General features: G+C 59.9%; 1 protein-coding gene across 3 annotated transcripts; it reads left to right on the top strand.

The window, feature by feature from the left end:
- The first annotated feature begins 308 nt into the window (after nt 1-308).
- SCARF2 (scavenger receptor class F member 2) lies at nt 309-20,794 on the top strand. 3 transcript variants are annotated; one of them, XM_038152329.1, is made up of 12 exons: nt 310-1,016; nt 6,171-6,229; nt 7,093-7,135; nt 7,723-7,824; nt 8,131-8,650; nt 8,748-8,966; nt 9,348-9,476; nt 11,806-11,909; nt 12,554-12,671; nt 14,053-14,174; nt 18,335-18,487; nt 18,798-19,999. In XM_038152329.1, the coding sequence occupies exons 5-12, from the start codon at nt 8,169-8,171 to the stop codon at nt 19,997-19,999; spliced, it is 2,529 nt and encodes an 842-aa protein (XP_038008257.1). In that variant the 5' UTR covers nt 310-1,016; nt 6,171-6,229; nt 7,093-7,135; nt 7,723-7,824; nt 8,131-8,168. The 3 variants fall into 3 exon arrangements, with proteins under 3 accessions (XP_038008256.1, XP_038008257.1, XP_038008258.1); XM_038152330.1 differs by lacking the exon at nt 310-1,016 and adding an exon at nt 1,035-4,046; XM_038152328.1 differs by lacking the exon at nt 7,093-7,135 and having other exon boundaries at nt 309-1,016; nt 18,798-20,794.
- The last annotated feature ends 2,701 nt before the right edge of the window (nt 20,795-23,495 follow it).

Raw genomic sequence — 23,495 nt, 5'->3', positions numbered from 1 at the left:
GGGGAAGCCAGATCCTGGGGCTGTCTCCAGCATGGATCCCTGGGTCAGGCAGATACTGGGGCTTTCAGGCTCCTGAAGGCTGTCAGACTGCCAGGACAGACTGACCCTGGGGTCTTTGGGCACCCAGGACTGTTGGACCCCTGGAGCTACTGGAAGCACAGGTCAGACAGGTCTCAGGGCTGTTGTGCATCTCGGGCTGCCGGATTCCAGATACAGCCAGAGCCTGGGACTGCCAGACCCCCGGGACAGCCAAAACCCGGAGCTCTCGGACACCCACGGCTGTCGAACCCTAGAGCTGCTGGATCCCGGGAGACCCAGACCCCGGGGACCATCAGACTGCTGGGTACTCCCGCTGCTCTGCGGCTTCCAAACCGCCGTGACAGCCGATCCCCGGTGCCGCCGTTTCGCGGGCCATCCACACCCCGAGCCACTGGACTCCCAGGACTCCCGGGACTCCCGGGAGCTGCAGGACCCCCGGGCTGCGCTGGAAGCCAGGACTCGGCATCCTCCCACTCCCCCTCGGGAACCGTCCCCGATTTCAGCGGCGCTGCCCACCCGGTGGAGCCTCTCGGGGCCGTCGGGGCGGCGCTGCCCGGGGCCGGGGCGGCGGCGGCGGCGGCCCCCGGAGCCTGGCCCGCCGTCAGGGGAACCAATGCGGAATTTCCTGGCTGGCGGCAGAGCCCCTCCCGCCGCTGCAGAGAGGGGCGCGGGGGAGGCGGCGGCGAAGCGCTCGCAGCGCGGCTTCCGCCCGCCGAGCGGCAGCGGGGACCGGCGGGGAGCGGGGCGGGCGGGCACCGGGAGCGGCGGAGCCGGGCGGGCAGGCAGCGCCCGGCCCTGGATGGGCTGTGCCGGCCGCGGCCGGGCCCCGTCGCTCCGCCGCTGATGGCGGCCCGCGGGCTGCGGCCGCCCCGCCGCGCCCGGGCCGGGGCCGCGCTGCTGCCGCTGCTGCTGTCGGTGCTGAGCGGAGCCGCGCAGGAGCTGAGCCCCCGCGGCAGGAACGTCTGCAGGGCCGCCGGGTAGGAGCGGGGCCGGGCAGGTGTGCGGGGCGGGACGGGACCCCCAGCGCCGGGCCGGGACCGGGGCTGCGGGACGGGACGGGCCGGGACGGGCTGGCCAGGCCATCCCCCATCCCGGGCAGCCGCGGCACTGGGCGCCTTCCAAGACAAAGTCCGTCCCGTGCGCGACTGAGGCGGGGGGAGCCGGCGGCGGGAGAGCGTGAGGAGCTGAGCCCGAGCGGGGCCGGGGACGCGGGGGCTGGTCCTGATCCCCGGGGGCTGCGGGACACCGGTCCGGGATGCCCCCGGAGCCAGTCCTGGATGCCCGGGGCCGGTTCTGTTGTAGGGAGCTGGGTTTGGGTGTCTCTGGGGATGGAGTCGTGAGGGGATCGGAGGGCAATCCTGCATCCCTGGGGCAGGATCTGCGCTGGGGAGCCGGTCCCGGGCGTCTCCGGGGATCGGGTTGCGCTGCTGACCCTGGGCTGGTGGGATACAGGATGCTCTGGGTGTCACGGTGAAGCTGTCCCAGGCTGCTGGGGACTGTGGAGTTGGCCGCCCCAAGACCCTCGTGTTGGGCTTCAGAAAGGGGGTGCTGGCACTGTCCAGTTGTCCGGGGGTCATAGTCTGCATGGCTGGCTGGGGGCAGGGTGTCAGGAGATGGCACTGACTTGTCCCGGCTCCAGTGGTCTCCGTGTCCCACAGGTCCCTTTGCAGAGCATCGCCTCAGCCGAGCTTCTCTGCAGCGCTCAGGCTCGGTCTGCCCAGGCGCCTGGGCCAGGCTGGCCCCAGCAAGAGGCGAGAGAGCCCGCAGCCTCTGCCTCCCGCCTGGGAGAGCTGGATCCCCCGTGCTTGATGGGGGGCCCAGGCCATAAATGCCCCTTTACATCTCGCCTGTGAGGTCAGGCGAGTCCACAAGGAAAACATGTGCTTCCAGCTAGAGGGGCCGCATAATGGCTCCATTCAGCAGGGCCACAGGGCGCTGGTGCCCCCTCCTCAAATTACAGCCGGCGTTTCCTAAGGAGGCATTTTGGGAGGCAGAGCGGCCGCAGCTCCCAGCGGTGCTGCTCCCTGACAGCAGGGATCCGTCCCTCCTCGGGGACGTGATCTGCACAGCGAAGCTGCCACTGCATCTTGGGTGGCAGAGGGAACGTGAGTAGTGTCCCCACCTTGTTCCTTGTGTGCTGCCCCATGTGCGGGGGGTGGGGTGCCCGGCTTCTCCCGCATGCAGAAGGACCCCCTGATCCCCACTGGATGAAGCTGGGGAGGTGCTGCCCCAGCGCCACAGGGCCCGCACTCACTCACTGTGCCACCCCTGGGTGCCACGGGCTGTGAAAGAGGCACTGGCTGTTGAGTGGGACAGGTTGCTTGTGTCCATCCTCTGGCAGGACCGGGGCCTGCAGGCAGCCTAGGGGCTGGGCATGGTGGTGCAGAGACAGTCCCTAAGAAGCTCAGATGAGGTTTGCATCATTTCCTATCCCTCACCCTTCTGCAAGCCCTTCTTCGCTCTGCACCCACTCACTCAGCACCTGCCCCCATCATTGCTGTGTACACTTGATGTGGACCACCCTCCATGTGTCACCATCCAAACCCACCCCGGTGGCCCCAAGGCCCTGGTGCTGCAGATACTGGGGCTAGGGGCAGTGGGACTGGAGATGGCTTTGGGAGGAGGTCCCAGTGCCCTCCAAGGCTGTTGGAGCTTGCTGGACCCTTACCTCTGCAAAGCCCCTCCAGACATCCTGTGGGAATGTCACCATGGGTTTCAGAGGGCTCAGGATTGTGTGACTTCTTGTCACCTGGCTCCCAAGTAGAAATTCAAGGAATAATTTAGGGTGCAAGAAAAGGGCATATTTGGGGCTCTTTGGGGTTTTGTGTTCTAAATTCAACTTGTCCTTAAATTTGAAGTTCTTTTATAACTGTTTTCTCACTGGTATGACCAAAGGTGCCAGTGGTGACAGCCTGGACAGTGCTTTGACCCTGTCCTGCTCTCTGGCTACCACTCTCTTTTCCTTTGGTCTTTAATTTTATTTCTCTGTCCAAAGGGGTTCTATTTATACCCATGATCCTATTCCTGCCTGCCCTGGGGATGTCTGTCTGTCTGTCTGTCTGAGCCCTGAGGCTGGCGTCAGGGAGCTGCAGCTGGCATCAGCTGGGAAGTGCCATGCCTGGGCCCCAGTTATCCCAGGAACACTGTGTGCCAGCTGGGTGGCACAAAGGAAGATGAGCACTGGGGTGATGCTTGGAAGGAGCAGCAGGGTGGGGATGGAGAAGCCCTGGGCATGGGGAAGGTGCCAGTGGTTCTCTGAGCTCCAGAAGTGTGCTGGGATGGAGCTCCTTTGCAGCTCCATCCGCTGGCTTGGGCTGGATGCTCTCACATGGGACCACATGCAGCAGCTCCCAGCTGAGCCCCAGAGTCTTGCTCCTGCTTCCAGGGGTGTGAGCCTGCTCCTCACTGTCCAGGGCAGGCTGTGCTGCTCTGACTGAGGAGCCACCCCTCCTGCCTCAGAGGCCTCTCTGTAGCCATTGGCAAAGTGATTTCCAGGAGCAGTGTAGGATACTAATCCATAAGAAAAATATTCTACCTGTGTGAAAAGCCTGGGACCATTAGCTGAGATCCCAGGAGGAATCAGCAGGAGCAGGACGTGGCTATGGGCCAGGGGCAAGCCTGGCATGGAGAACTAGTCCCAGCAGGTGACAGCTCCAGCTCTGCACGCAGCCCACTCCTTTTCCTCCACATCAGCTGAGGTCTCAAGCCCTGGCCACAGCTCAGAGGCAGCTTTTCATTGTTTTTTCTCGCAGCATTTGTCGTGCTTTGAAGGAAAGAAAGTATTTGCAGAGTGGATGTTTGCAGTGCCATGTCCGTGTGCGTCAGGAGCGAGCTTTTAAACACATCTCTCAGATATCCTTTTCCAGTGGTCAGGGGGCACATGGAGCAAGCCCTTTGTCAAGGAGCTGAGGCCATGGAACACCTTTTAGGCCCACACCCTGATGAGCATTGGTGACCTGCAGCCAGCACGGACCCTCTGTGGGCTGGCTGTGCTGGGACCAGTCCAGGTACCCCACTGGGAGCAAGGGTTGTCCAGTGTCACATCCTGGCTGCCTCTCCTTTTCACAGGACCAAGTTTATTTGTTGTCAAAGCTGCTGATAAATGAGATGGGTGCTGTCAGGGTGTGGGAGGCCATCAGCAGGCACGGGGAAGGAGAGATTAGCTATCAGGGAACAGATAAACCCAAATCCTGTGAGGCAGAGGGCTGGCTCCCAGCTGGGGGTGCTTGTGGTGCCGCTCACCTCCTCCAGCTTATGGCAGAAGTTTTTCCTTCCTGCCACCATATCCCAGTAACTCCCAGCTCCCCACCATCAGCTCATCACAAAGGATATTTTTTGGCACGTTTCAGGTGATGCCCGTTACGGTGGCCAGGCTGAGCTGTTGGAGGCAGGTTTCCCAGGTGGAAGGGCTTCCTCTTGCAAACCTGTGACTCAGGTTTCACTCTAAAAGCCACCAAACTGAATTTCTAAAGGGTGGACTGGTGAAAGCAACTCCTGGTGCAACAGCGAGGCTTTGGCCATGCCATGGGAGGGCAAGAGCACCATGGGCCCTTCTCCACCTCTGCTAGGATTTACTAGCACAGCTGACAAAGCTTTTTGGGGGGCACAGCCTGAGGCCTTTTGCAGAGAAGGACCTTGACTCCAGCCTGCCCAGTCCTCAGGGAGGTGATTTGGTGGTTGCCCCACCTTTGCCCTTAATCCCGTGCATTAACCCCTTGCGTGCTTGGCGGGAGCAGAGCCCCCCTTGAGCCCTAGGGTCCCTGCGGGGGGTGTTTGTGCTGCTGCCATTGCAGCATCTTGTGGCTGCTTCCACAGGCTGCTGGGATAGAGCTATTTTGGGCTCCAGCTGCAAGGCATTTTTTCCAGGCCTTGAATCATTTTTGTGGTTCTTTTCTGCCTCCTTTCCAGCTTTTCAGTGTCCGGCAGGAGCAGGGGGACGTGGTGCTGGCGGCGGGCCGAGCGGGGGCTGCCCCGGGACCCCGCTTGCGCTGGCAGCTCCCGCCCCGGCTCCAGGATGAGGCAGCCTGGCAGCCAGACGTGGTCCTGTGACTGCGCTGGGTTTCGAGAAAATACTTCCTCGCTGTCTCCTCCTCTTCTGCATTTGTTACATATAAAGAGGAAAAGGGGGAAAAAAAAAAAAAAAAAAAAAGAGGAAAAGAAAAAGCCAGATGCATTCCAGGCTGCACGGCCAGACCAGCCCGGGTGCAGTTTTCCTTGACTGCAGCCTCGGCCGGGGCTGTGTGGGATCCTGCAGCGCTGCTCCCTCGCCCGTGGGACCCCGCGGTGGGGGTCGCCCCACGGAGGAGTGCGTGGCTCCAGGGATTTCTGTGGGGTTATGGGGAGTGTGCTCCCCACCCCCAGCTGCAGCATCATGAGCCCCCAGACATTTTCCTGGGTGGGTTCTTTGATGAAGTGTGGGTGAGATGTCCCCACGTGTCCCTTCCCAGCAGAGAGCTGAGCATCCCTGGCTGAGCCTCTGGGTGGGTCTGAGCCCCCATCCTGGTCAAGCTCGTGCCAGAAACGTCCTGCCTGATGATCCTGTGCCTGGTAGTCCCTGGAAGTTGTGGCACTCCAGGACTCTCAAGAGCTCAGGGACACATTCCAGCTGCCTGCAGTTGGCCTCCCCCTGCTTCTACATGGGGACATTCCCTGGGAGCTGGCTGTGTTCCAGCTATTCCAGCCGGGTGGTTCCAACCTGCCTTTGGGGTTCCATCCCCAGGCCACAAGGCAGCAAACCTGCAGTTCAAGTCATGTTTTCTCCCAGGACATTTAGAACATTCCCTTTTTTTTTTTTTTTGGGGGGGGGGGGCTTTGGATTTTTTTTTATTGTGGAGATTGCAAACATGACTTTTGCTTTTTCATCACTCCTTATTAATGGGAAAAAGTGGTCCTATTCTTACTCCTAGCATCACCTTAATGGCTGGTGGGGCATCCATGGGATCCCCCAGCAGATCCATTAACTCTCTGTGTGCTGGAGGAGGAGCCAAGAGCTCTCTTTCCCCTTTGGAGGTGCAGAAACCCAGCAGGATCTCTCAGCATCAAGGCCTCAGTGCTCCTGGTGGGTTTTTGGGAAGGACCAGGACTTTCTGAGGGTTGTAAGTATTTGTGATGCTTTGTTTTTATCCCTGCAGCTCCTCGGTTCTCGTGTGCTGCCTGGGATGGAGGCAACAAGGGAGCGAGTGTTTAATAGGTAAACACCAGCATTTTGCTTCATTGGGCTCTGCCCATCCTTCACTGAGCCCTCCTGGCCTCACCACCACTGTCAGGGGCCACCTTGATGTGTCCTGTGGCTGGGACTCCCTGTCCAGGGGACCTGCAGCCAGAGCCCTGTCTCCCTGCAGTGCCCCAGGCCAGCACCGTGAGGATGGAATGGGTGCTCAGCCACAGTGGCAGGGGTCACAGAGCTGTGGGGCTTCTTTCCTCACCAGCCAGCTCTGGGTCTGAGGACTTGGGGGTGCTGCTTGGGGTCCTAAGGGACAGTGAAGGGTGAAGGTGCAGCTGCAGGGATGGGACTGAGATTCCCCACAGAGCCAGCAGTGGAGCCAAAGCTGCCCAGACCAGGCACGGGGGCTCTCGTGGCCTCACTGGGAAGAGGCTGCTGGGGCTGCCAAAGACCACTGAGCTTGGACTGGGGCCGTGAAAGGTTCATAGCTCTTTACTGGGGGCCACAGCGAGCCCAGAGTGGATGCTCAGCATGAAACCCTGGGAGCATCCTTCCCTGCATTGCCACCACAATGAAGACAGCTGCTTTGGGGCTCCCCCACAGTCCCAGCTGGCCACAGGGCTCGCCACACCCCAGGAGAACCAGAGGTAGCACTTTGCAGCTGGGACCAAGGGTCACATAACCAACTAACCCACTGTGCATGAGCCCTGTAACCACTCGCTGCATGCGTTGGGAAGGGGATGTGGTCTGTTTGGAGGAGAGAAGGACAGGATCCAGCGGGACAGTGGGGGGAGGATGGTCCCACAGTGAGCCGTTCCCATCTCCTGCCCCCAAACCTGCTCTAACCTTTAGACTCACTGCTCCTAACCTGTGTAATCTGTCTATTTTAGGGATTTCTATAATATCCTCCACCGTAGGTCTAACTACTCCCAGGTAAGGTGGCTGGGATGGGTGGTTGTGTCTCCCTGTCCCAGTGCCTAAGGAAACTTGTCCAGGGTGGTGTGGGATCTGCGAGTGCTGCCTGCACCACATCCTGTGCTTGCCTGGCTCCAGGCATCACTCTCAGCATGAGGCCCCTGTGGCAGAAGAGGGGCTGGTGGCCTTTGGGGGCAGGTAGCCACATGGGAGAGGCAGTGCTGAGATGGCAGTGCCCACAACCCCTCTACTCCATGTCCTCTTCTCCCCTCTAGCAAAGCAGAGCTAAGCAGGGACAGCACCACTGGGTGCAGCCTCCGGCAGGGACATGGCTTGGCTGGGTGGCAGGAGGCTGGTGGCCAGGATGGGTGGCATCCTCTCTGGGCGGCAGAGATGGAACTGAGCTGGGTGACAGGAGGCTGCTGGAATTTTTCTGCAAAGGGGCCCGTCCAGCCCAGGCAGCTGCTTGCCAGGATGGTCACAGTGTCGCAGCTCAGCAGCACTCAGAGGGTCACTGCACAGCCCTTTTTCTGCTCTGGGGGACCCTGGGGGGCTTTAGGGAGCAAGTGCTGGTAGTCATGCCTGCTGTCTGTCCATCTGTACAGCTGTGTGCGAGGGGAACTTCACCTGCAAGGAGAACGAGGTGTGCGTCAGGCCTGGCGAGTGCCGCTGCCGCCACGGCTACTTTGGTGCCAACTGCGACACCAGTGAGTACTGGCCTTTGTGTCCTCAGGGGGCTCACCAGGGTGGACCTACCTCATCCTGGGGTGACTTTCCAGAGCAGATCATCAGGAGTGGAACTGTGGATGCTCCAGCTCTGCCCTTGCCTGTCCCCTGGCTCTGTTTCCCAGGGCATTGTCTCCTTGCCGGGGTCTCCTCTTGGATCCGGTGCACTGGGGGAAGGAGAGGGAGGACTGTGGTCGAGAGGTGCTGCTAGCACTGGGGGTCTCTATCGGTGCCTGGCGTGGGGGTGTCACTGTGGGCAGTGCTGAGGCCGATGGCTCTCCCCACAGAGTGTCCCCGGCAGTTCTGGGGTCCCGACTGCAAGGAAATGTGCACCTGCCACCCCAACGGGCAGTGTGAGGATGTGACCGGCCAGTGCACCTGCAACCTCAACCGCTGGGGCTCCAAGTGCGAGAACATCTGCCTCTGCAAGCACGGCAAGTGCGACCAGAAGACGGGCAAATGCACCTGCGAGCCCAACTGGTGGGGCCCGCAGTGCTCCAGCTCCTGCTACTGCAGCCACAACTCCCAGTGTGACCAGCAGACAGGCAACTGCCTGTGCCAGCCCGGCTGGTGGGGCCGCGGCTGCAACAACCAGTGCTCCTGCAACAACTCGCCCTGCGAGCAGTTCACGGGGCGCTGCCAGTGCCGGGAGAGGACCTTCGGGCCGCGCTGCGACCGCTACTGCCAGTGCTACAAGGGCAAGTGCAACCAGGTGGACGGGACCTGCACCTGCGAGCCGGGCTACCGTGGCAAGTACTGCCGCGAGCCGTGCCCGGCCGGCTTCTACGGCCAGGGCTGCAGGAGGCGGTGAGTGCCCATCCCTGCCAGGTCTGACCCGGCGCCGGGGGGAGGTGGCAGCAGGGGGATTTGGGCTGTGCTGGGTGATGGGTTCCCCTTGTTGCAGGTGTGGGCAGTGCAAGAGCCTGCAGCCGTGCACTGTGGCCGACGGGCGCTGCCTGACGTGTGAGGCGGGCTGGAACGGCACCAAGTGCGACCAGCCCTGCTCGCCCGGCTTCTACGGAGAGGGCTGCGAGAAGCTCTGTCCCCCTTGCAAGGATGGCCACACCTGCAATCACATCAATGGCAAATGCTCCCACTGCAATCCGGGCTGGATCGGAGACCGGTGAGTGCCGCTGGGTGCAGCACTGGGTTCTGGGAAAGCAGTGCCTGGTGTCCCTGATTCTCCCAGGGAACAAGGTCACTGAAGGGTTTTGCGGCCCTGGAACCGATCCTGGACACAGTGGTTTGCAGAAGAGCATCCCAGCTTGAGAGCTGAGCCCCAGTGACCCATCCAGGGTCCAAGGGGCACAGGCAGGGGTCTGGCAGACTCCCTTCAGTTCCATGGCCGTATCAGTGGGCCCAGCCCATCCCTGTACCCCTCTCCTGGCTTCAGAAGCCACAAGCCACCATGGCGATATCCAGCCCCGTCTCCGTGCATGTGGAGGGATGCTGGAGGTCCCCGAGTGCCATGGGTGCTCCAGCCCCTTGCCCTCACCCCTCCCAGGTGTGAAACCAAGTGCCGGAACGGGACATACGGGGAGAACTGCGCCTTCGTCTGCAGCGACTGCGTCAACGGCCAGTGCCACTTCGAGACCGGGCAGTGCCTCTGCCACCCCGGCTCCCACGGCACATAGTAAGTGAGGCACTGGTGAGCACGCCTGGGGGCACCTCCTGGCACAGGCGATGCTCAGGCACCTCGTGCCCCCTTGTGCCCTGTGCTGTTGCCAGCTGAGAGGTTTCCTGCAGCGGAAGCACTCCTGGGTGATAGTTCAGATGATGTGGGGAGCAGAGGGGAAAGGACAAGCTCACAGCAGCAAGGGGTGTCGTGCTTTAGAAAAGGCCTGTTTGGCAAAAACAAATCAACAGAAAGTGGTGTTTTGTTGGGGGTTTTTAAGTCCAGGGTGGAATTTCAATCCAAAAACAGAGAGAAAACCACATCACAGAATAACATACAGCCTCCCAAACATGGCATTCCTGGGGGGCTCCCATTTAAAGCTCTGCCTCTGGCTGGGGCCTTCCCCAGACCTTCTCCTTCCCCCACTCCAGGGTCACAAGGGCCGTCGAGGGTCTACTCACATCCTGGGACTGAAATGTTGTTTGAAAAGATGAGGAAAGCATTTCCCACCCAGCTGGGACATGCAGACAGCTCCCCCAGGTCCTGCTGCGTGGTGCTCAGGTTTTCCCAGCAATTAACAGAGGGTGACAGCGAGGACAGGGATTTGGAGCTGGCATCTCGCCCATGCTGGCATTTCACTCAAGGCCTAAAAACAGGGAGTGTTTGCATTTTGGGAGGTGGTGTTGTGGGCCTTTGCCAACTACTTGTAGTGCTGGAACAGTTGCTGGGCACTGGCACCAGTTTAGGATGCCCGCCTGGGCATCATGGCCACCTTTGGTGGGCAAAGAGAGGGTCTCAGGGAGGTATGGTGATGCTTTCAGCACAGTGCCAGAGGGCAGAGTGTGGATTAACCTGCTCTGAGACCCTGGCACAGCACTGGGAAGGTGGGGATGGGGGATGCTCCCTCAGGACGCAGCCTTGGTGCTGTAACCTTGAGCTGAGCTGTGCCAAGTGGTGCAGTCAGGCAGGCTCGGGAACGTTCTGGGTGCTCAGGCAAATCCCTGCGACTATATCCAAACCAGTGTTTTTGTCAGCAGGGTACAATTTTGCTAAAAAGGGATTTCTGCAATGAAGGCACAAGCAACATCCTTGCCATACAGCATGTCCTCAGCCCTGTGTCAGGAGCATGCTGAAGGAGCAGCTGCTAAAATATTTATGTGTATACAAAGTGCTTTATCTTCCCTGTCTTTCCCAGAAGTATCAGGACCCTCCTGGAAAAAAATCAACACTCCTCTACTCTCCCAAAATCTCAGCCTGGGGCAGAACTGCAGGGCCAAGTGGTGGGGTGAGGGGTTTGGCCTTGCTGGGGGACTATCCCTGCTCCTGTTCTGCTGCTGTAGCTGCCCGGTGCAGCACAGCAGACACAGAAGCTCAGCACCCATCCTGGCAGGCACATGATGGGCACACAACTGGCACGTGACTGGCACACAGCAGGCACGGGGCTTGGCCAAGGTGGCACTTTGCAAGTTGTTGGGGTGTGAAATGGGCTGAGCCACCTCGGGGCACGGTGCCCGGGGCTGGGAGCAGCTGTGTCCCGTGGGGAGTGGGTTTGGGCTGGGGCCCACTGGCTCCTTCCAGCTGCAGCCACTCCAGCTGGGATGCAGCTGGCAGAGGATTTGGTGCCCAGCAACGCTGCCAACATCTCCCAGCTCCAGCTGCTCCTGTCCTACGGTGCCTGGCCAGTGGCTGGGGAGGCAGGTTGGGATGGATCTGCTGACACCATGTTTTCCATGCTCAAGCCCTGAGACTTGTGGATTGGTGCCCATTTAAGTGTGTCCCCATCATCTCTGTGACACCATCAGGAAGTCATTTTACCAGCAGTGGAGCTTTGGCACCAGGCATAACCAAACTGGAAGGGTCTTAGGGCTGCTGTGTTGTTTTTCCTTCTTGGAGGAAAAACAAATGTCGATCTTGGCACTTTCCCAGCTTGTGGCCACTGTGGCTTTGCCTGGCTTGGTGGGGGTTGGGGCTTGGGGTGCCACGGCCACATCACCACTGAGCTGAGCTGGAATCCCTGTGAGTGACACCAGGGTATCATTAGATGTGACTGCTGGGTTGATGACCCTTCCTAATTACTGTGTCTGATGGTGAAGTGACGTGCAGAGAGCAGTAAGAGTGTCTCAGATCCAGCTGGGCCGAATCCCTTGAGTGATGGGCAGAGCCCCTGATGGGTTCCTGATCCCTGTGGATTAAGGGTTCCCCCAGGGTGTGGAGGAGCTGTGTCAGAGCAAGCTGGAGGAGTGCATCCTGGAACATGGAGGGTTTGGGAGGAGGTGGCAGCCAAGTGGCTCCTGCTGTTGTGCCTGGGGTGGGGGATGCACTGTTCTCACCCAGCCCTTCCCTCCAGCTGTAACCTGACCTGCCCTCCTGGACGCTACGGAGCCAACTGTGCCGAGGTCTGCGGCTGCCACGATGGTGCCTGTGACCCCCTGACGGGTGCCTGCCACATGGGTGAGTGCTGGGCACCGGGACTGGGCCCTGCCACAGGCCGGGCTCTGGGCTCTGGGCTCTGCCACAGGCCGGGCTCTGCGCTCTGGGCTCTGCCACAGGCCGGGCTCTGGGCTCTGGGCTCTGGGCTCTGCCACAGGCTGGGCTCTGCCACAGGCCGGGCTCTGGGCTCTGGGCTCTGCCACAGGCCGGGCTCTGCGCTCTGGGCTCTGGGCTCTGCCACAGGCCGGGCTCTGCCACAGGCCGGGCTCTGCGCTCTGGGCTCTGCCACAGGCTGGGCTCTGCGCTCTGGGCTCTGCCACAGGCTGGGCTCTGGGCTCTGGGCTCTGGGCTCTGGGCTCTGCCACAGGCCGGGCTCTGCGCTCTGGGCTCTGCCACAGGCCGGGCTCTGCGCTCTGGGCTCTGCCACAGGCCGGGCTCTGCGCTCTGGGCTCTGCCACAGGCCGGGCTCTGCGCTCTGGGCTCTGCCACAGGCTGGGCTCTGGGCTCTGGGCTCTGGGCTCTGCCACAGGCCGGGCTCTGCGCTCTGGGCTCTGGGCTCTGGGCTCTGCCACAGGCTGGGCTCTGCCACAGGCCAGGCTCTGGGCTCTGGGCTCTGGGCTCTGCCACAGGCTAGCCCCGGGCTGAGCCATGGGTCTGCCTTGCAGAGGCCAACCAGAGGATGGGGGTGATCGGGGCAGGGGCCCTCATGGCGCTGCTGCTGATCCTCCTGCTCTCCCTGCTCTGCTGCTGCTGCGTCTGCCGCAAGAAGGACGAAGCCAGCGGGTGAGTGCCGGGGCCAGGAGGGATCTCTGCAGGTTGGGAATGCAGGAGATCAGTGGGTTCTGGGATTGGCAGGGGGATGCAGAGACCGTGCCGGGGCAGTAGTTGTACGGGGAAACTGAGGCAGAGCTGTGCTGCTCACATGACACCATGTGGGTACAAGGGTCTGAGCAGTCCTGCTGCATCATCAGGGCTGATGGGGGTGCTCAGGGTGAGCCCTGTCAGGGGAACACCTTCCTCCTCTGACTTTGCTTCTCTCTTGTGGGCCATCATTTCACAGAGACCTGCCAAATCCCCTCCAGTCACCAGGGTCTGGAGCTGATCTGCACAGGGGGCCCTGAAATACAGCAAGGGCTACACGACATGGCCAAAACCCTCAGAACAAATCCCTGGGCAAAGGGATGAGGCCTGGGGGACAGGGGGGATGCTGGCTGTCCCACATGGGGATGGATGATCAGAGCTGGGAGGGTGGGTTCCTGCAGCAAGGTCAGGATGCTGACGGCATTTTAGAAGCACCAGGTTAACATCCTACCATGATAATAGGAATGGGGACAGACTCAAGGCAGGGGGAAGGGTTTGTGCTGCTCAGCAAGAGATGAGAGGGCTGTTGGAGCTCCTCCAGATGTAGAGAAACCCCCCTCGTGCCACCAGCCACTGCACAGGAATTTTCCAGACTCTTCCTCTTGCGGCCCTGCAAGCTCAATCCCAGCCAGGCACAGCTGGTTTGGAGAGCCTGTGGGCTGCAGGTAATGATCCTGCAGATAAAGCACAAACCCATCAGGTGAGGAATGGCCCAGGGAGAGGGGAAATGGCTCCAGACAGTTTCTTCTCTTCCAGGGTGCCCAGACCACAGTGTCCCCAGACTGCTGGGTGACCCGTGGAGCTGTCCCAGCACGATGTCTTGCAGGTTCCCTTGAGTCAACTCACAAAGCCACTCACTCCTGTGGCTGTGGAAAATTGCTTGAAAACATGGCCCCAGGAGGTTTCAAAACCATAGAGCAAATAAAGAGAAGCCACATGTTTGGCTTTCGGTTGGGATGATTTTTTTTTTTTTAAAGATTTGGGGTCTTGACCAGGCATTGCGGGTATTTCGGGGCTGCACTGCCAATGGCCGTGGTTGGATCCAGCCTTCCCACCATTCCCTGGCACTGCTCTACATCCTGGAGTGGTGCAAGCTGGTTCCTGGGGCTGGCAGCAGCCTCTGTGGGTCCTCAACTCCTTCAGCCTGGGCACACTCCTGCTTTTCATCCACCCCATTACCACTCCTAAACCCCCTTGCACTTGCAGCATCCCTGAGCTGCTGCCTCTCTCTGTTGCCCATGAGGGCTGTCCCCACCCCAGGAGGGGCACAGTGCCTCTGATAGTGCCATTACCTTTCCTGCAGCTCCAGCCAGGACCCGGCAGCAGCCAAAAAGCCTCCAAGACGTTTGTGTGGGCGGTTCAGCCGGATCGGGATGAAGCTCCCACGCATCCCCCTGCGCCGCCAGAAGCTGCCCAAGGTCATGGGTAAGGCGCTGGGCTTTGGGGAAGGTGCAGAGAGCCAGGTTTTACTCCTGTCAGGGCAGCACATGTGGCTCAGAGCACCCTTGGCAGCCCCAAAGCAGGGCGGCGAGCATGGCAGGGCAGTGGCAGGAACACACGGATCAGTGGGAGCATTTCAGTGGTTGGTGTGAGCAGCCTGGCTCGCAGGAGCTCAGCCCTTTCTGTCTGCAGCTTCTGCATCTCCAAGCACATTTCCCTTTGTGAGGATGCAAAGGCTGCACCTGGTTCTAGAGCTCTGCTGAGTAGTTTTGGGTTTATTCTTCTGAGGTTCCCCTGGAGAGGAATGGTCCCTCTCACGCAGCAAGATGCCTTGTTAGTGCTTTTGATCCTGAAGTAAGCCCAGGAGCCAGAGCATCTGGGCAGATGCCCTCCCTCCTGCCACATGCAGCAGAGTTGAGGATGGAGGGGCAGAGATTTGGGTTGAGCTTCACACTCTGCCCAGGTGCAGAACTGGCTGGTAGGGAGCTGCTCATACCTGGCAAAGCCCCTGACCTGGCACTGTCAGGGCTGTTGGGGACCCCCTGCATCCCAGCAGCTGGGGAATGCTATCCCTTGCACTCTCTGAACTCTCCTTGCAGCTCTTCCTTGCAGCATGGGGAGCTGGGGATCTGCTGCACCTCCATTAACCAAACTTTGTGTGAAGGCAGCAATCCCCGCCCTGAGCTGGGATGTGTTTCAACCCCGGCCTCCTTCCTGAGCCCAGCACCTCCCTGGGCATGCCATGCTGGTGGAACTCACAGAGCAGCCACATCCTGGCATGCAGTGGCTCAGCCTGAGGCTGAATCCCTCATCCCAGGCAGGACACAGAGGTGACCTCCATCCCTGCACACCCTGCACTACCTTCACCATCCCAGCTGGGGGAATACCCCTCGCCATGTGGGGCACAGCAAAGCCCTACCTGGAGCAGGGTGTGCCAGAGCCCAAGAAACATTCCTGCTGCAGGGATAACAGGATCATACAGGCTGTGTTTGTGCAAGGGGCCAGGGAACGGCTCAGGGAGGACAGAGGGTGCCTGTGTGCAGCAAGGGCAGGGGGGGCTGCCTGCAGGTAGCTGGCTGCAGTCCAGCTGCTCTGTGTACACAGGGCAGCAGCGGCCCCGGGAAGGGCTGAGGGTGCTCAGGATGGTCTCAGGTCCCAGCAGGGCTGGGGCTGTTCCTGGAGTCTGTCATGGAGCTGAGAGTTGGCATCTCCTTGGAGGGAAAGACTTTGGTCAGGGCTTGCCTTATGTTATCTGGCACAGTGGAGTCCGTGTGGGCTCCAGCAGCTCCCACTCCCACTGACACGTGGTCTGGCAGTGCCTCCAGCCCCCACAGGGTCTGAGGGCCCCAGGGTGACAGTGCCCTGTTGGGTTGCGTACAGTAGCTGCCTCCCTGATGCCCAGTGACCAGGGTGCCACGTCATGACCGCACCTGGTGCTGTGGAAGCCACAGCAGCCAGCATCCACCTGCAGAGGCCATTTGTTCCCCACGCTGGTGCTGCCCCAGCAGGGGGGTCCCAGTGTTTCTGAAGTGCCTCATCCCAAGGGTCACGTCAGTGCTGGAGGTGCTCAGGACCTTGTGGGGATGTCACAGTGAAACTGGTGCTGGCTGGCCCGGGCAGTGGTCACTCTGGATCTGCCCACGTGTGGCCATGTGTTTGCTGACACCAGGTGGGTTTTCTCTTCTGGGCTCAAACACCAGTAAGCACAAGCCTGCTCATGGTAGAACATTCCCAGGTGGGACTGCAGGTCTTGAAGCCCCACTAAAGCTCATCAGGTGCCTGGAGCCTCAGGTTCCTCCCTCAAAAGGTTCTCCCCAGCCTTGGCACCAGTTTTGGATCCACAGCATCTCCCCAGGGATTGCACCTGAGCTGGCAGCCTGCAGGGCCACCCTGAGCTCACACCAGCAGCCACAGGGCCAGCGTTTGGGTTCCCCTGTGTGTGGGATTTGCTCATGTCACCCTGAAGATGCCAGGGCTAACCTGAGCCTGGCACCCCACCATGTGTCCTCCCCAAGCAGCAAAGCTCAACCAGCCCCAAGGGTGATGCCAGTCATGGGGAGTTTGGCATGAGTGGGAAGGGGTGGCCAGGAGGACTCTGGGATCCCTCTCTCATGGTTCTTCTGCTGCTCTTCTCTGCCTCATCCCAGCCTTGAGACCAACTGGCCACTGTGCAGGCAGGGCTGGGGTTGTTATCCTGCTGCTGTGGCTCAGGAGGATTTTGGGCAGCAGTGACAGAGAGATGTGGGAAGCATCTGCATTTCTCTCAGCCTCAGCAGCCAGGGAAGAAAAATCCCTGGCAACTATGCTGGAGCCCCCAAGGCTCCCAAAGCTTCCAGGTGCACTACAAATGCTTGTTTTATAATCTGGCTGTGTCCTGGGTCTCTCTGAAGTCCTGGAGTCGCCTCGTGGCCGTGGGTCCCAGCCGCTCGGCACGCCTCCTCTCAGGAAGCGTCTCCCTTCATCCGCTTCCAGACGGCTGCTTTCAATTTTCTCTTTTTGGTTTTTATTACAAGGAAAGCCATGTTGGAGCTGCCGCTTCCCCCTCTCTGAGCCATTTGCTCTTTAAATATCTCTGCTTGGTTTTTTTTTCTCCTTGCTCCAAGAAGCCAAACTATCCAGGGGTGAGTGTGTAGCACTGCTGTCATTTCAACAGCCCTACATGTCTGAAGCCAGATTCCCTAGTAAAGGATGAACGTTCCAGTGTGCATCCCAATTACACTGAAAGATATTTTATTGTAAATCAGGGATGCACTGCAAGGCTCAAACAGTCCAGGCAGGCAGTTGCAGCATGACTGGGATGCAATTGGGATGTTCAGTCAAAAGTTTAAAATATCTGGCAATACCCATGTACAGCTGGGACCCTCTCTGTGCATGGGGTTTTCATGGAATCACAGAATATCCTGAGCTAGGAGGGACCTACACAGCTCCTGGCCCTACACAGACACCCCAACAATCCCACCCTGAGCCTGAGAGCATTGTCCAAAGGCTCCTGGAGCTCTGGCAGCCTCGGGGCCATGCCCATTCCCTGGGGAGCCTGGGCAGTGCCAGCACCCTCTGGGACCACCCCTTTGCAGCCCTTCATCCAAAGCAAGACTCTGCTGTGCTTTGGAGGCAGCTTGTCACTGTCCCAGGGGTCAAAAGACAGTGGAAGGCGATGGGAACAAGTGCATCTACTGCAGCATGGCTCTCTGGGAGGATGGGTCCCTCCTCCCAGCTGGGTGCTGCCTCAGTTCTGCGGGTACCCGAGGAGGCTGCTGAAGCTGTGGGCACCTGGGGAAGCACCTCAGGATGGGCTGGGACATGAGCTTATGCAGAAAAAAGCCTTAAAAATTATCAAGCTGAAAAAAAAGGCACTCAAGCCCAGACAGCTCCCAACTGCTCATCTTCTCTATTTTGTTTTATTAGCACCATTTTTCCACTGATTTCTCTCTTCCAATTGGCTTCTCTGTGGGTGGCCCCTTGGCAAAGGGGCAGTGCCAGGGCGGGAAGGGAGGGATACTCCTACTCAGCTTCAGGAGGGAAGAAGCTGGCAAAGGGATTGAAAGTGGCAGAATAGGGAAAATGTACATCCCCCTGCTGCAGGCTTCCTTTGATCATCCTGAATCCATGTGCAAAAGCACATGGAAAAGGAAAATGCAGTCATTCAGTGATGCTGAAGTGGGAATTTGTGGAATTAAAGCCAGCAGCTAATTTTCTCCCTGTGAAGGGGACAGTCACAGTGCCAGGACCCTCTTTGCAGGGTGGCTGTGCCGGGTTGCACAGTTCGTGGGTGACCACCAAGTCCTCATGGGACCCAGCGTTTGGGTGGCTTGTCCCTCCCCCATGTGAATCCTCAATTTGGGCAGCTGGAGATAGAGATAGATGGAAGTGTGAGGCTTGAACAGACTCTGCTGCCCACAGCCCAAGCATGGGGGACACTGGTCACCACTACTGCTGGCTGATGGCTTTTGTGGACACTGGGCTGAGGGACCTGGTGGGACTGTGCAGCAAGAAGTGTCCCCGTGCCTCAGATGCTGTCCCTGTCCCTGACACCCAGCAGGAAGCTGGGCAGTGGGGAGCTGTGCAGCCTCCCACCCTCCTGGCTGGCAGCAGGGACTGGGGGGTTTGGCAGAACTGACACTAACGACAGTCCCTTGCCCTCGCAGTGGCCCACCATGACCTGGAAAACACCCTGAACTGCAGCTTCATCGAGCCACCCTCCATGGTGGAACAGCCTTCCCCATCCTGGTCCTCCCGCGGCTCCTTCTCCTCCTTTGACACCACAGACGAGGGGCCCGTGTACTGTGTCCCCCACGAAGGTGAGCAGGGTGCATCCCCAGGGGACTTGGGGGACAATACCAGGGGCCTGATCTATGGAGAGCTGTCACTCCTGCACGGTGGGGACTGTGTCACCCTGGTTCCTGGTGCCCCAGGAAGGAGTGCAGGTTCCAGTCATGCCTCCCACACGGTTTCAGAGCTCCCTCCTCCAGCATTTGCTGCTGCAGGGTTAAGAGCCAGGAGATCTCTGACTAGGAGCCTCACTGGTAGGACACTGTCCTGCGGGAGCATCTCAGTCCTTCCCCTCCTCAGGCACATCCCACCTGACACTGCTGTGCCCTCTTCCCGCAGAGAGCATGGGTGACAGCAGGGACAGAGGGACACCTGCCAGTCCCGGGGACAAGCTGGTGGCCCCAGTCAGCGGGGAGGAAGCAGGAGAATACACGTTCCTGAAGGAGACGGGCTCTGTCAGAGCCTTCCCGACCGACAGCAGTGAGACCCCCCTGCTCAAGTCCTCGGACAGCGAGCGCTCCTCCTGCGGCTCGGGGTCGGCCGGCGCCGCGCTCTACGCCAGGGTGGCCCGCCTCTCCAAACAGTCCAGGGAGGAGGAGGATGCTACCGTGGAGCCCCGCAGCCCCGGGAAGCCGCCATCCCCGGAAAGGACCAAGCCCCGTCCCCCAGACCCGGCCACGAAGCCCAAAGTCTCCTGGATCCACGGCAGGTACGGCTCCGGCCAGTCCAACTCGCTGCCGGCACCCAGCCAGTCCCCAGAGCAAGCGGCCGCCCGCTCCGGCAGCCCCGAGCAGAGCCAGGCTTTGGCGAAGAGGAAGAGGAGTCCGAGCGAGACGTCGGCCCACGTGCAGGGCAGGGCGGAGGAGAAGGGCGCCCGGAGCAAGGACAGAGCGCAGAAGCAGCCGAAGGAGCCCAGCGTCCCCGAGGGCAAGTCCGGCCTCTGCGGGGAGCCGCAGTCACCCTCCAAACCCAGGCAGAGGAGCAAGGCCGGCTCCGAGCCGATGGAGACCATCAACGGGGCGGTGCAGAACGCCTTCCGAAAGATGGGTGCCTTCCAGCCGGAGCGGCGGGCCGGGGACAGCCGGGATGCTCCGTGTAGCCCCGGCACCAGCAAGCCCCGCTCCGAGCCGCTGCATCCCCAGCTGGCCTCCGAGCTGGCCGCCCAGCTGAAGGAAAAGACTCAAAGCCTCAACAAGGGGGACGGAGGCATCCGGGCCAACGGGGTCGGCGCCCAGCGGGAGAAGCCCACCCCTCCACAGAAAGCCAAGCGCTCGGCGGCTGCCGGCAGCCAGAAGACCAACAAACCCTTGCTGCCCACCTCTCCCCATCTGCAAAAACTAATCCCTGCGGCGGCCGAGACGGCAGCCGGGGAGCCCAAGTGGATGGAGAAGCCGAGTGCCTGCAGCGGCCAGGATCAGACTCTCCCCACTGAGCAGACGGCCAAGAAAACCCCCATTAAGAAGCCTCCCAGGAAGAAGAGCCGGGAAGCGAGCCTGGAGCCACCCAGGGCAGCTGCTGTGCCCGCTCAGGCGGTGCAGTGACCGGGAAGCGGGCACCGGCCCCGCACCGGCCGCCTGCTGGGAAGAAGGACATTTGCCAGCACAACCAGCGAACGTGGGAGCCTGGACTGGGCTGGGGACACTGGAAGAGCCTTGATCCTCCCTTGATCCCCCTCCACCTCACTCATCCCCCTTTTTGCCGTAGTCTCCCCCGCCCTAGGCCCGGTCCCTTGATCTGTGCCCTCCTCCTCCTGCTCACTGCCCGGCTCTCAGTTCGCCCGCCCTCCCCGTGCGGGGCGGGACCGCAAGGAGCCGGCCCGGCCGCCAGCCCGGGGGGGCTCCGTGTGTGGCGTATCCCCCCCCCACCCCTTTTTTTGTAGCAGTATTATCGACCGCATAAGCAGCGCTTGTTGTACTAGACGTGCCCACGGTATATTCTGCAGTAACCGCGCCGCTCGCTTCCCGCTCCGCTCCGGTCTGTCGGGGTCGCGGAGCACGGGAGAGGGAGGGAGCTGCTGCTCAGTGCCCTGGGCAGTGCCAGAGATGTGCCCCACATCCACCGCTGGCAGCAGCTGCCCTGCCCCGGCGCCCTCCAGGCACAGCTCTCCACTGCCGGCGCATGCCGGAGTGGGGTCGAGCTGGTTTCGACCGATGCCACCCTCCCTCCCCTCCGCCGTGGCGCTGCTCCTGGCCAGGAGGAAGCACTATTTATGGATGGAGGCGGACGCCCTTCGGGTTCCTGCATCCCATCCGATGGATTCGGAGGGATTAGTTTGGTATGAGAGAGCCTGGCACCTCTGCAGAGCGCTTTCCTAATAAAAATGTATTTCTTCTGTAGCTGGGTGCCATCTGTCTCTGCCCCAGCCTTCCCCTGGGCGGGCAACGTGCCTAGGCTGGCTTGGGTGCCCCCTGGTCCTGAGTGGGATGCAGTGGGGAGATGGATGACCTTGCAGCAGCACAGGCAGGTGGTAACAAGCAGCAGACAAATGGGAGGCAGGTCCCCACTGGGACTGCTGCTACCCATGCTCACCTGGCATCAAAGATGAGCCCTGAGGACAAGATGAGGAGCCTCTCTTCTCTCAGTATCCAGCATTGTCCCAATGGCTTCCTGGTCCCGTGGTCAGACACTGCTCTGTGTAGCCTGGGTCAGACCCTGAGGTTCAAGAGAGCTCTGGCTACTGAGCAGAGAGCCCAGCCCTGGGTGCTCAGGGTGCCGGGACACAAATGGGGGGTCATGGGAGTAACCCCCTGCCTGGGGGCTGCTAGCTCTGTCCGCATCTGGGGTCTTCACACAGCCCCAGGCAGGATGCTGCCAGAGGACACGGCTGGGACAAGCCCAGGGCAGCCCAGAAGCTGAGGTTTCTCCCACACAGCTTCTGCCCAAGATTCCTAGCCAGGACTGTCCCTGACGTCAGAATTGGAGCTGTCTGCTTCCAGGGCAGCTGGGAGCATTGGTGCCCACCACTGAGCCACCCTGAACTGTTCCCACAGTGAGGGCCGATGTCCCAGAAGACCACCAGACCAAAAGGTCAACCACAGCAGTCTCAGAGGTGATGGAGGCAGCTGGTGAACACCAGAATGGGATGAGACCACACGGAACCAGGACTGCAGCCAGCCCAGTACAGCACTCAGGAGGGGCTGGGGCTCTGGCCCACACCTGGGCATGGCTCAGCATCGTGTAGCTGGAGCCAGCACAGTGCCTGGCACCGTCTGGAGAAGCATCATCACATAACACAAGGCTGAAGAATGACATCCCAACATTGTTTCACAGGCTCCTGGTCACCTTTCAGAGTCCCTTCACTTTCCCTCCCCTTTCCTTCAGGTTTTATTTGGGAAGATGAAGGACCATGGCTGAAACTAGTCCTGGGATATCACCCAGTGCAGAAAAAGGAGTGAATGAATGAGCTCAATGTCGCCAGATACAAAACAGAGAAAATCGATAGAAAAATTGAGATACTGAATCCATGAGACCTGGGATGGCATCCAAGCCCCTCCTTCCACCACGGAGGCTGTGTTGGACAAACTGAAGAGGCTTCCAAGACACTCAGATTGATAACCACTCACAGGTTAGTAAAAGAGAAGTAAAGGAGTGAATCCAGGCAATAAAAGTGCAAAATTAAATACAGTTTAAGAGGCAAGGTTTGTCACAGACACCACCTGGTCCTTATACACGTCTCTTCATGTCAGCTGAAGAGCACTCAGGGCAGCCACCCATGATGCTCATGGTGGTGACCCAGGAAGGTGAATTTGGGAATTGCCCCAGCCTCCTCTTGGCTCACTTTCTTGCTTGTGCAGGCAGCAAAGCTGGGGCTGGTGCCTCAGGAAAGGTGGGCACCGTGAGCTCTCCCTGGTCCTCTGGCTGTCCTGGCACAGCCAAGGATCACCCAGGCACAAGCCTATCCATGGGCTCCGGTCACAGTCCGAGCCAGCCAGAGGAGAGCTGCAAGTGAGCAGCCTATGGATGAGTGCAAAAATCCCATGTCACAGGCAGGCCATCAGAGGCTCCAGCCCAATCATGTCAGGGTGGCCAGGACAATATCAGGCTAAGTCCTGGGATTCTCCAAGGGTGGAGATGCCCCAGCTCCCTTTGAATGCTCCAGGATCACTCTCCTGGGGAGGAATTTTATTCCAAGATTGAACCTGAATCTTCCAAGCTTCAGCTGGTGACTGTTTACCCCATTGCATCATTCAGCACCACCAAGAAGGGTTCAGCTTTACCATGAAGCTATGTTGGGGGAAATTTAAGATGATTAACAGGGATTAACACCCCCAGAGGGTGCTGGCACTGCCCAGGCTCCCCAGGGAATGGGCACGGCCCCGGGGCTGCCAGAGGTACAGGAGCGTTTGGACAGCGCTGCCAGGGATGCCTAGGGTGGGATTGTTGGGGGGTCTGGGCAGGGCCAGGAGCTGGGCTGGATGGTCCTTGTGGGTCCCTTCAGCTCAGGATATTCTGTGATTCTGTGACCTTAGTCACTGACTGTTCTCAGATTCCTATCCCCAGCCCAGCCCTGCCCTCTCCCACTGGTGCAATGTGTGCCATCTCCATGAGCATGTTGATATCCCTTGGTCTCTCCAGTTTCTTCACATCCCTCTTGAACTAGGAGAGCACATCTGGACACTTCCTTCAGACATCTATCTGCCTGGGCCCTTCCCAGCAGCTCCCACCATGGGCTTTGCCTTAGTCTGAGGAAAAACAAGCTGATGTCCACCCTGAGGTTCTCTGTTGCTTCCAGGGTCTTTTCAACAGGCTTCTTCCAGCTCAGACAGCCCAGAATCTTCCCGTAATGTCCTGTGATGCCATCCATGTGAAGGACACAGATGAGGCATTGCCACACCTCAGTGTCAGGAAGAGCTAATGAATCTCTTTTGCAGGCATCCTGCAGGCTTTCTTCCCAGCACTGCATGTTGGATATCTATGACTGACAGCTCCCCATGACAGACACCGGTGAGGAGGGCTTGTTCAGGGGTTTACAAATCAGCAGAGGCTGAAAACCATCAAACAATTTTCCTGCAGCTATGAGTTCCACCAGGAAATGAT

Source organism: Motacilla alba, chromosome 15, assembly GCF_015832195.1.
Source record: "Motacilla alba alba isolate MOTALB_02 chromosome 15, Motacilla_alba_V1.0_pri, whole genome shotgun sequence".
Taxonomy (NCBI): Eukaryota; Metazoa; Chordata; class Aves; order Passeriformes; family Motacillidae; genus Motacilla; species Motacilla alba.
This window is presented reverse-complemented; position numbering and strand designations above follow the sequence as displayed.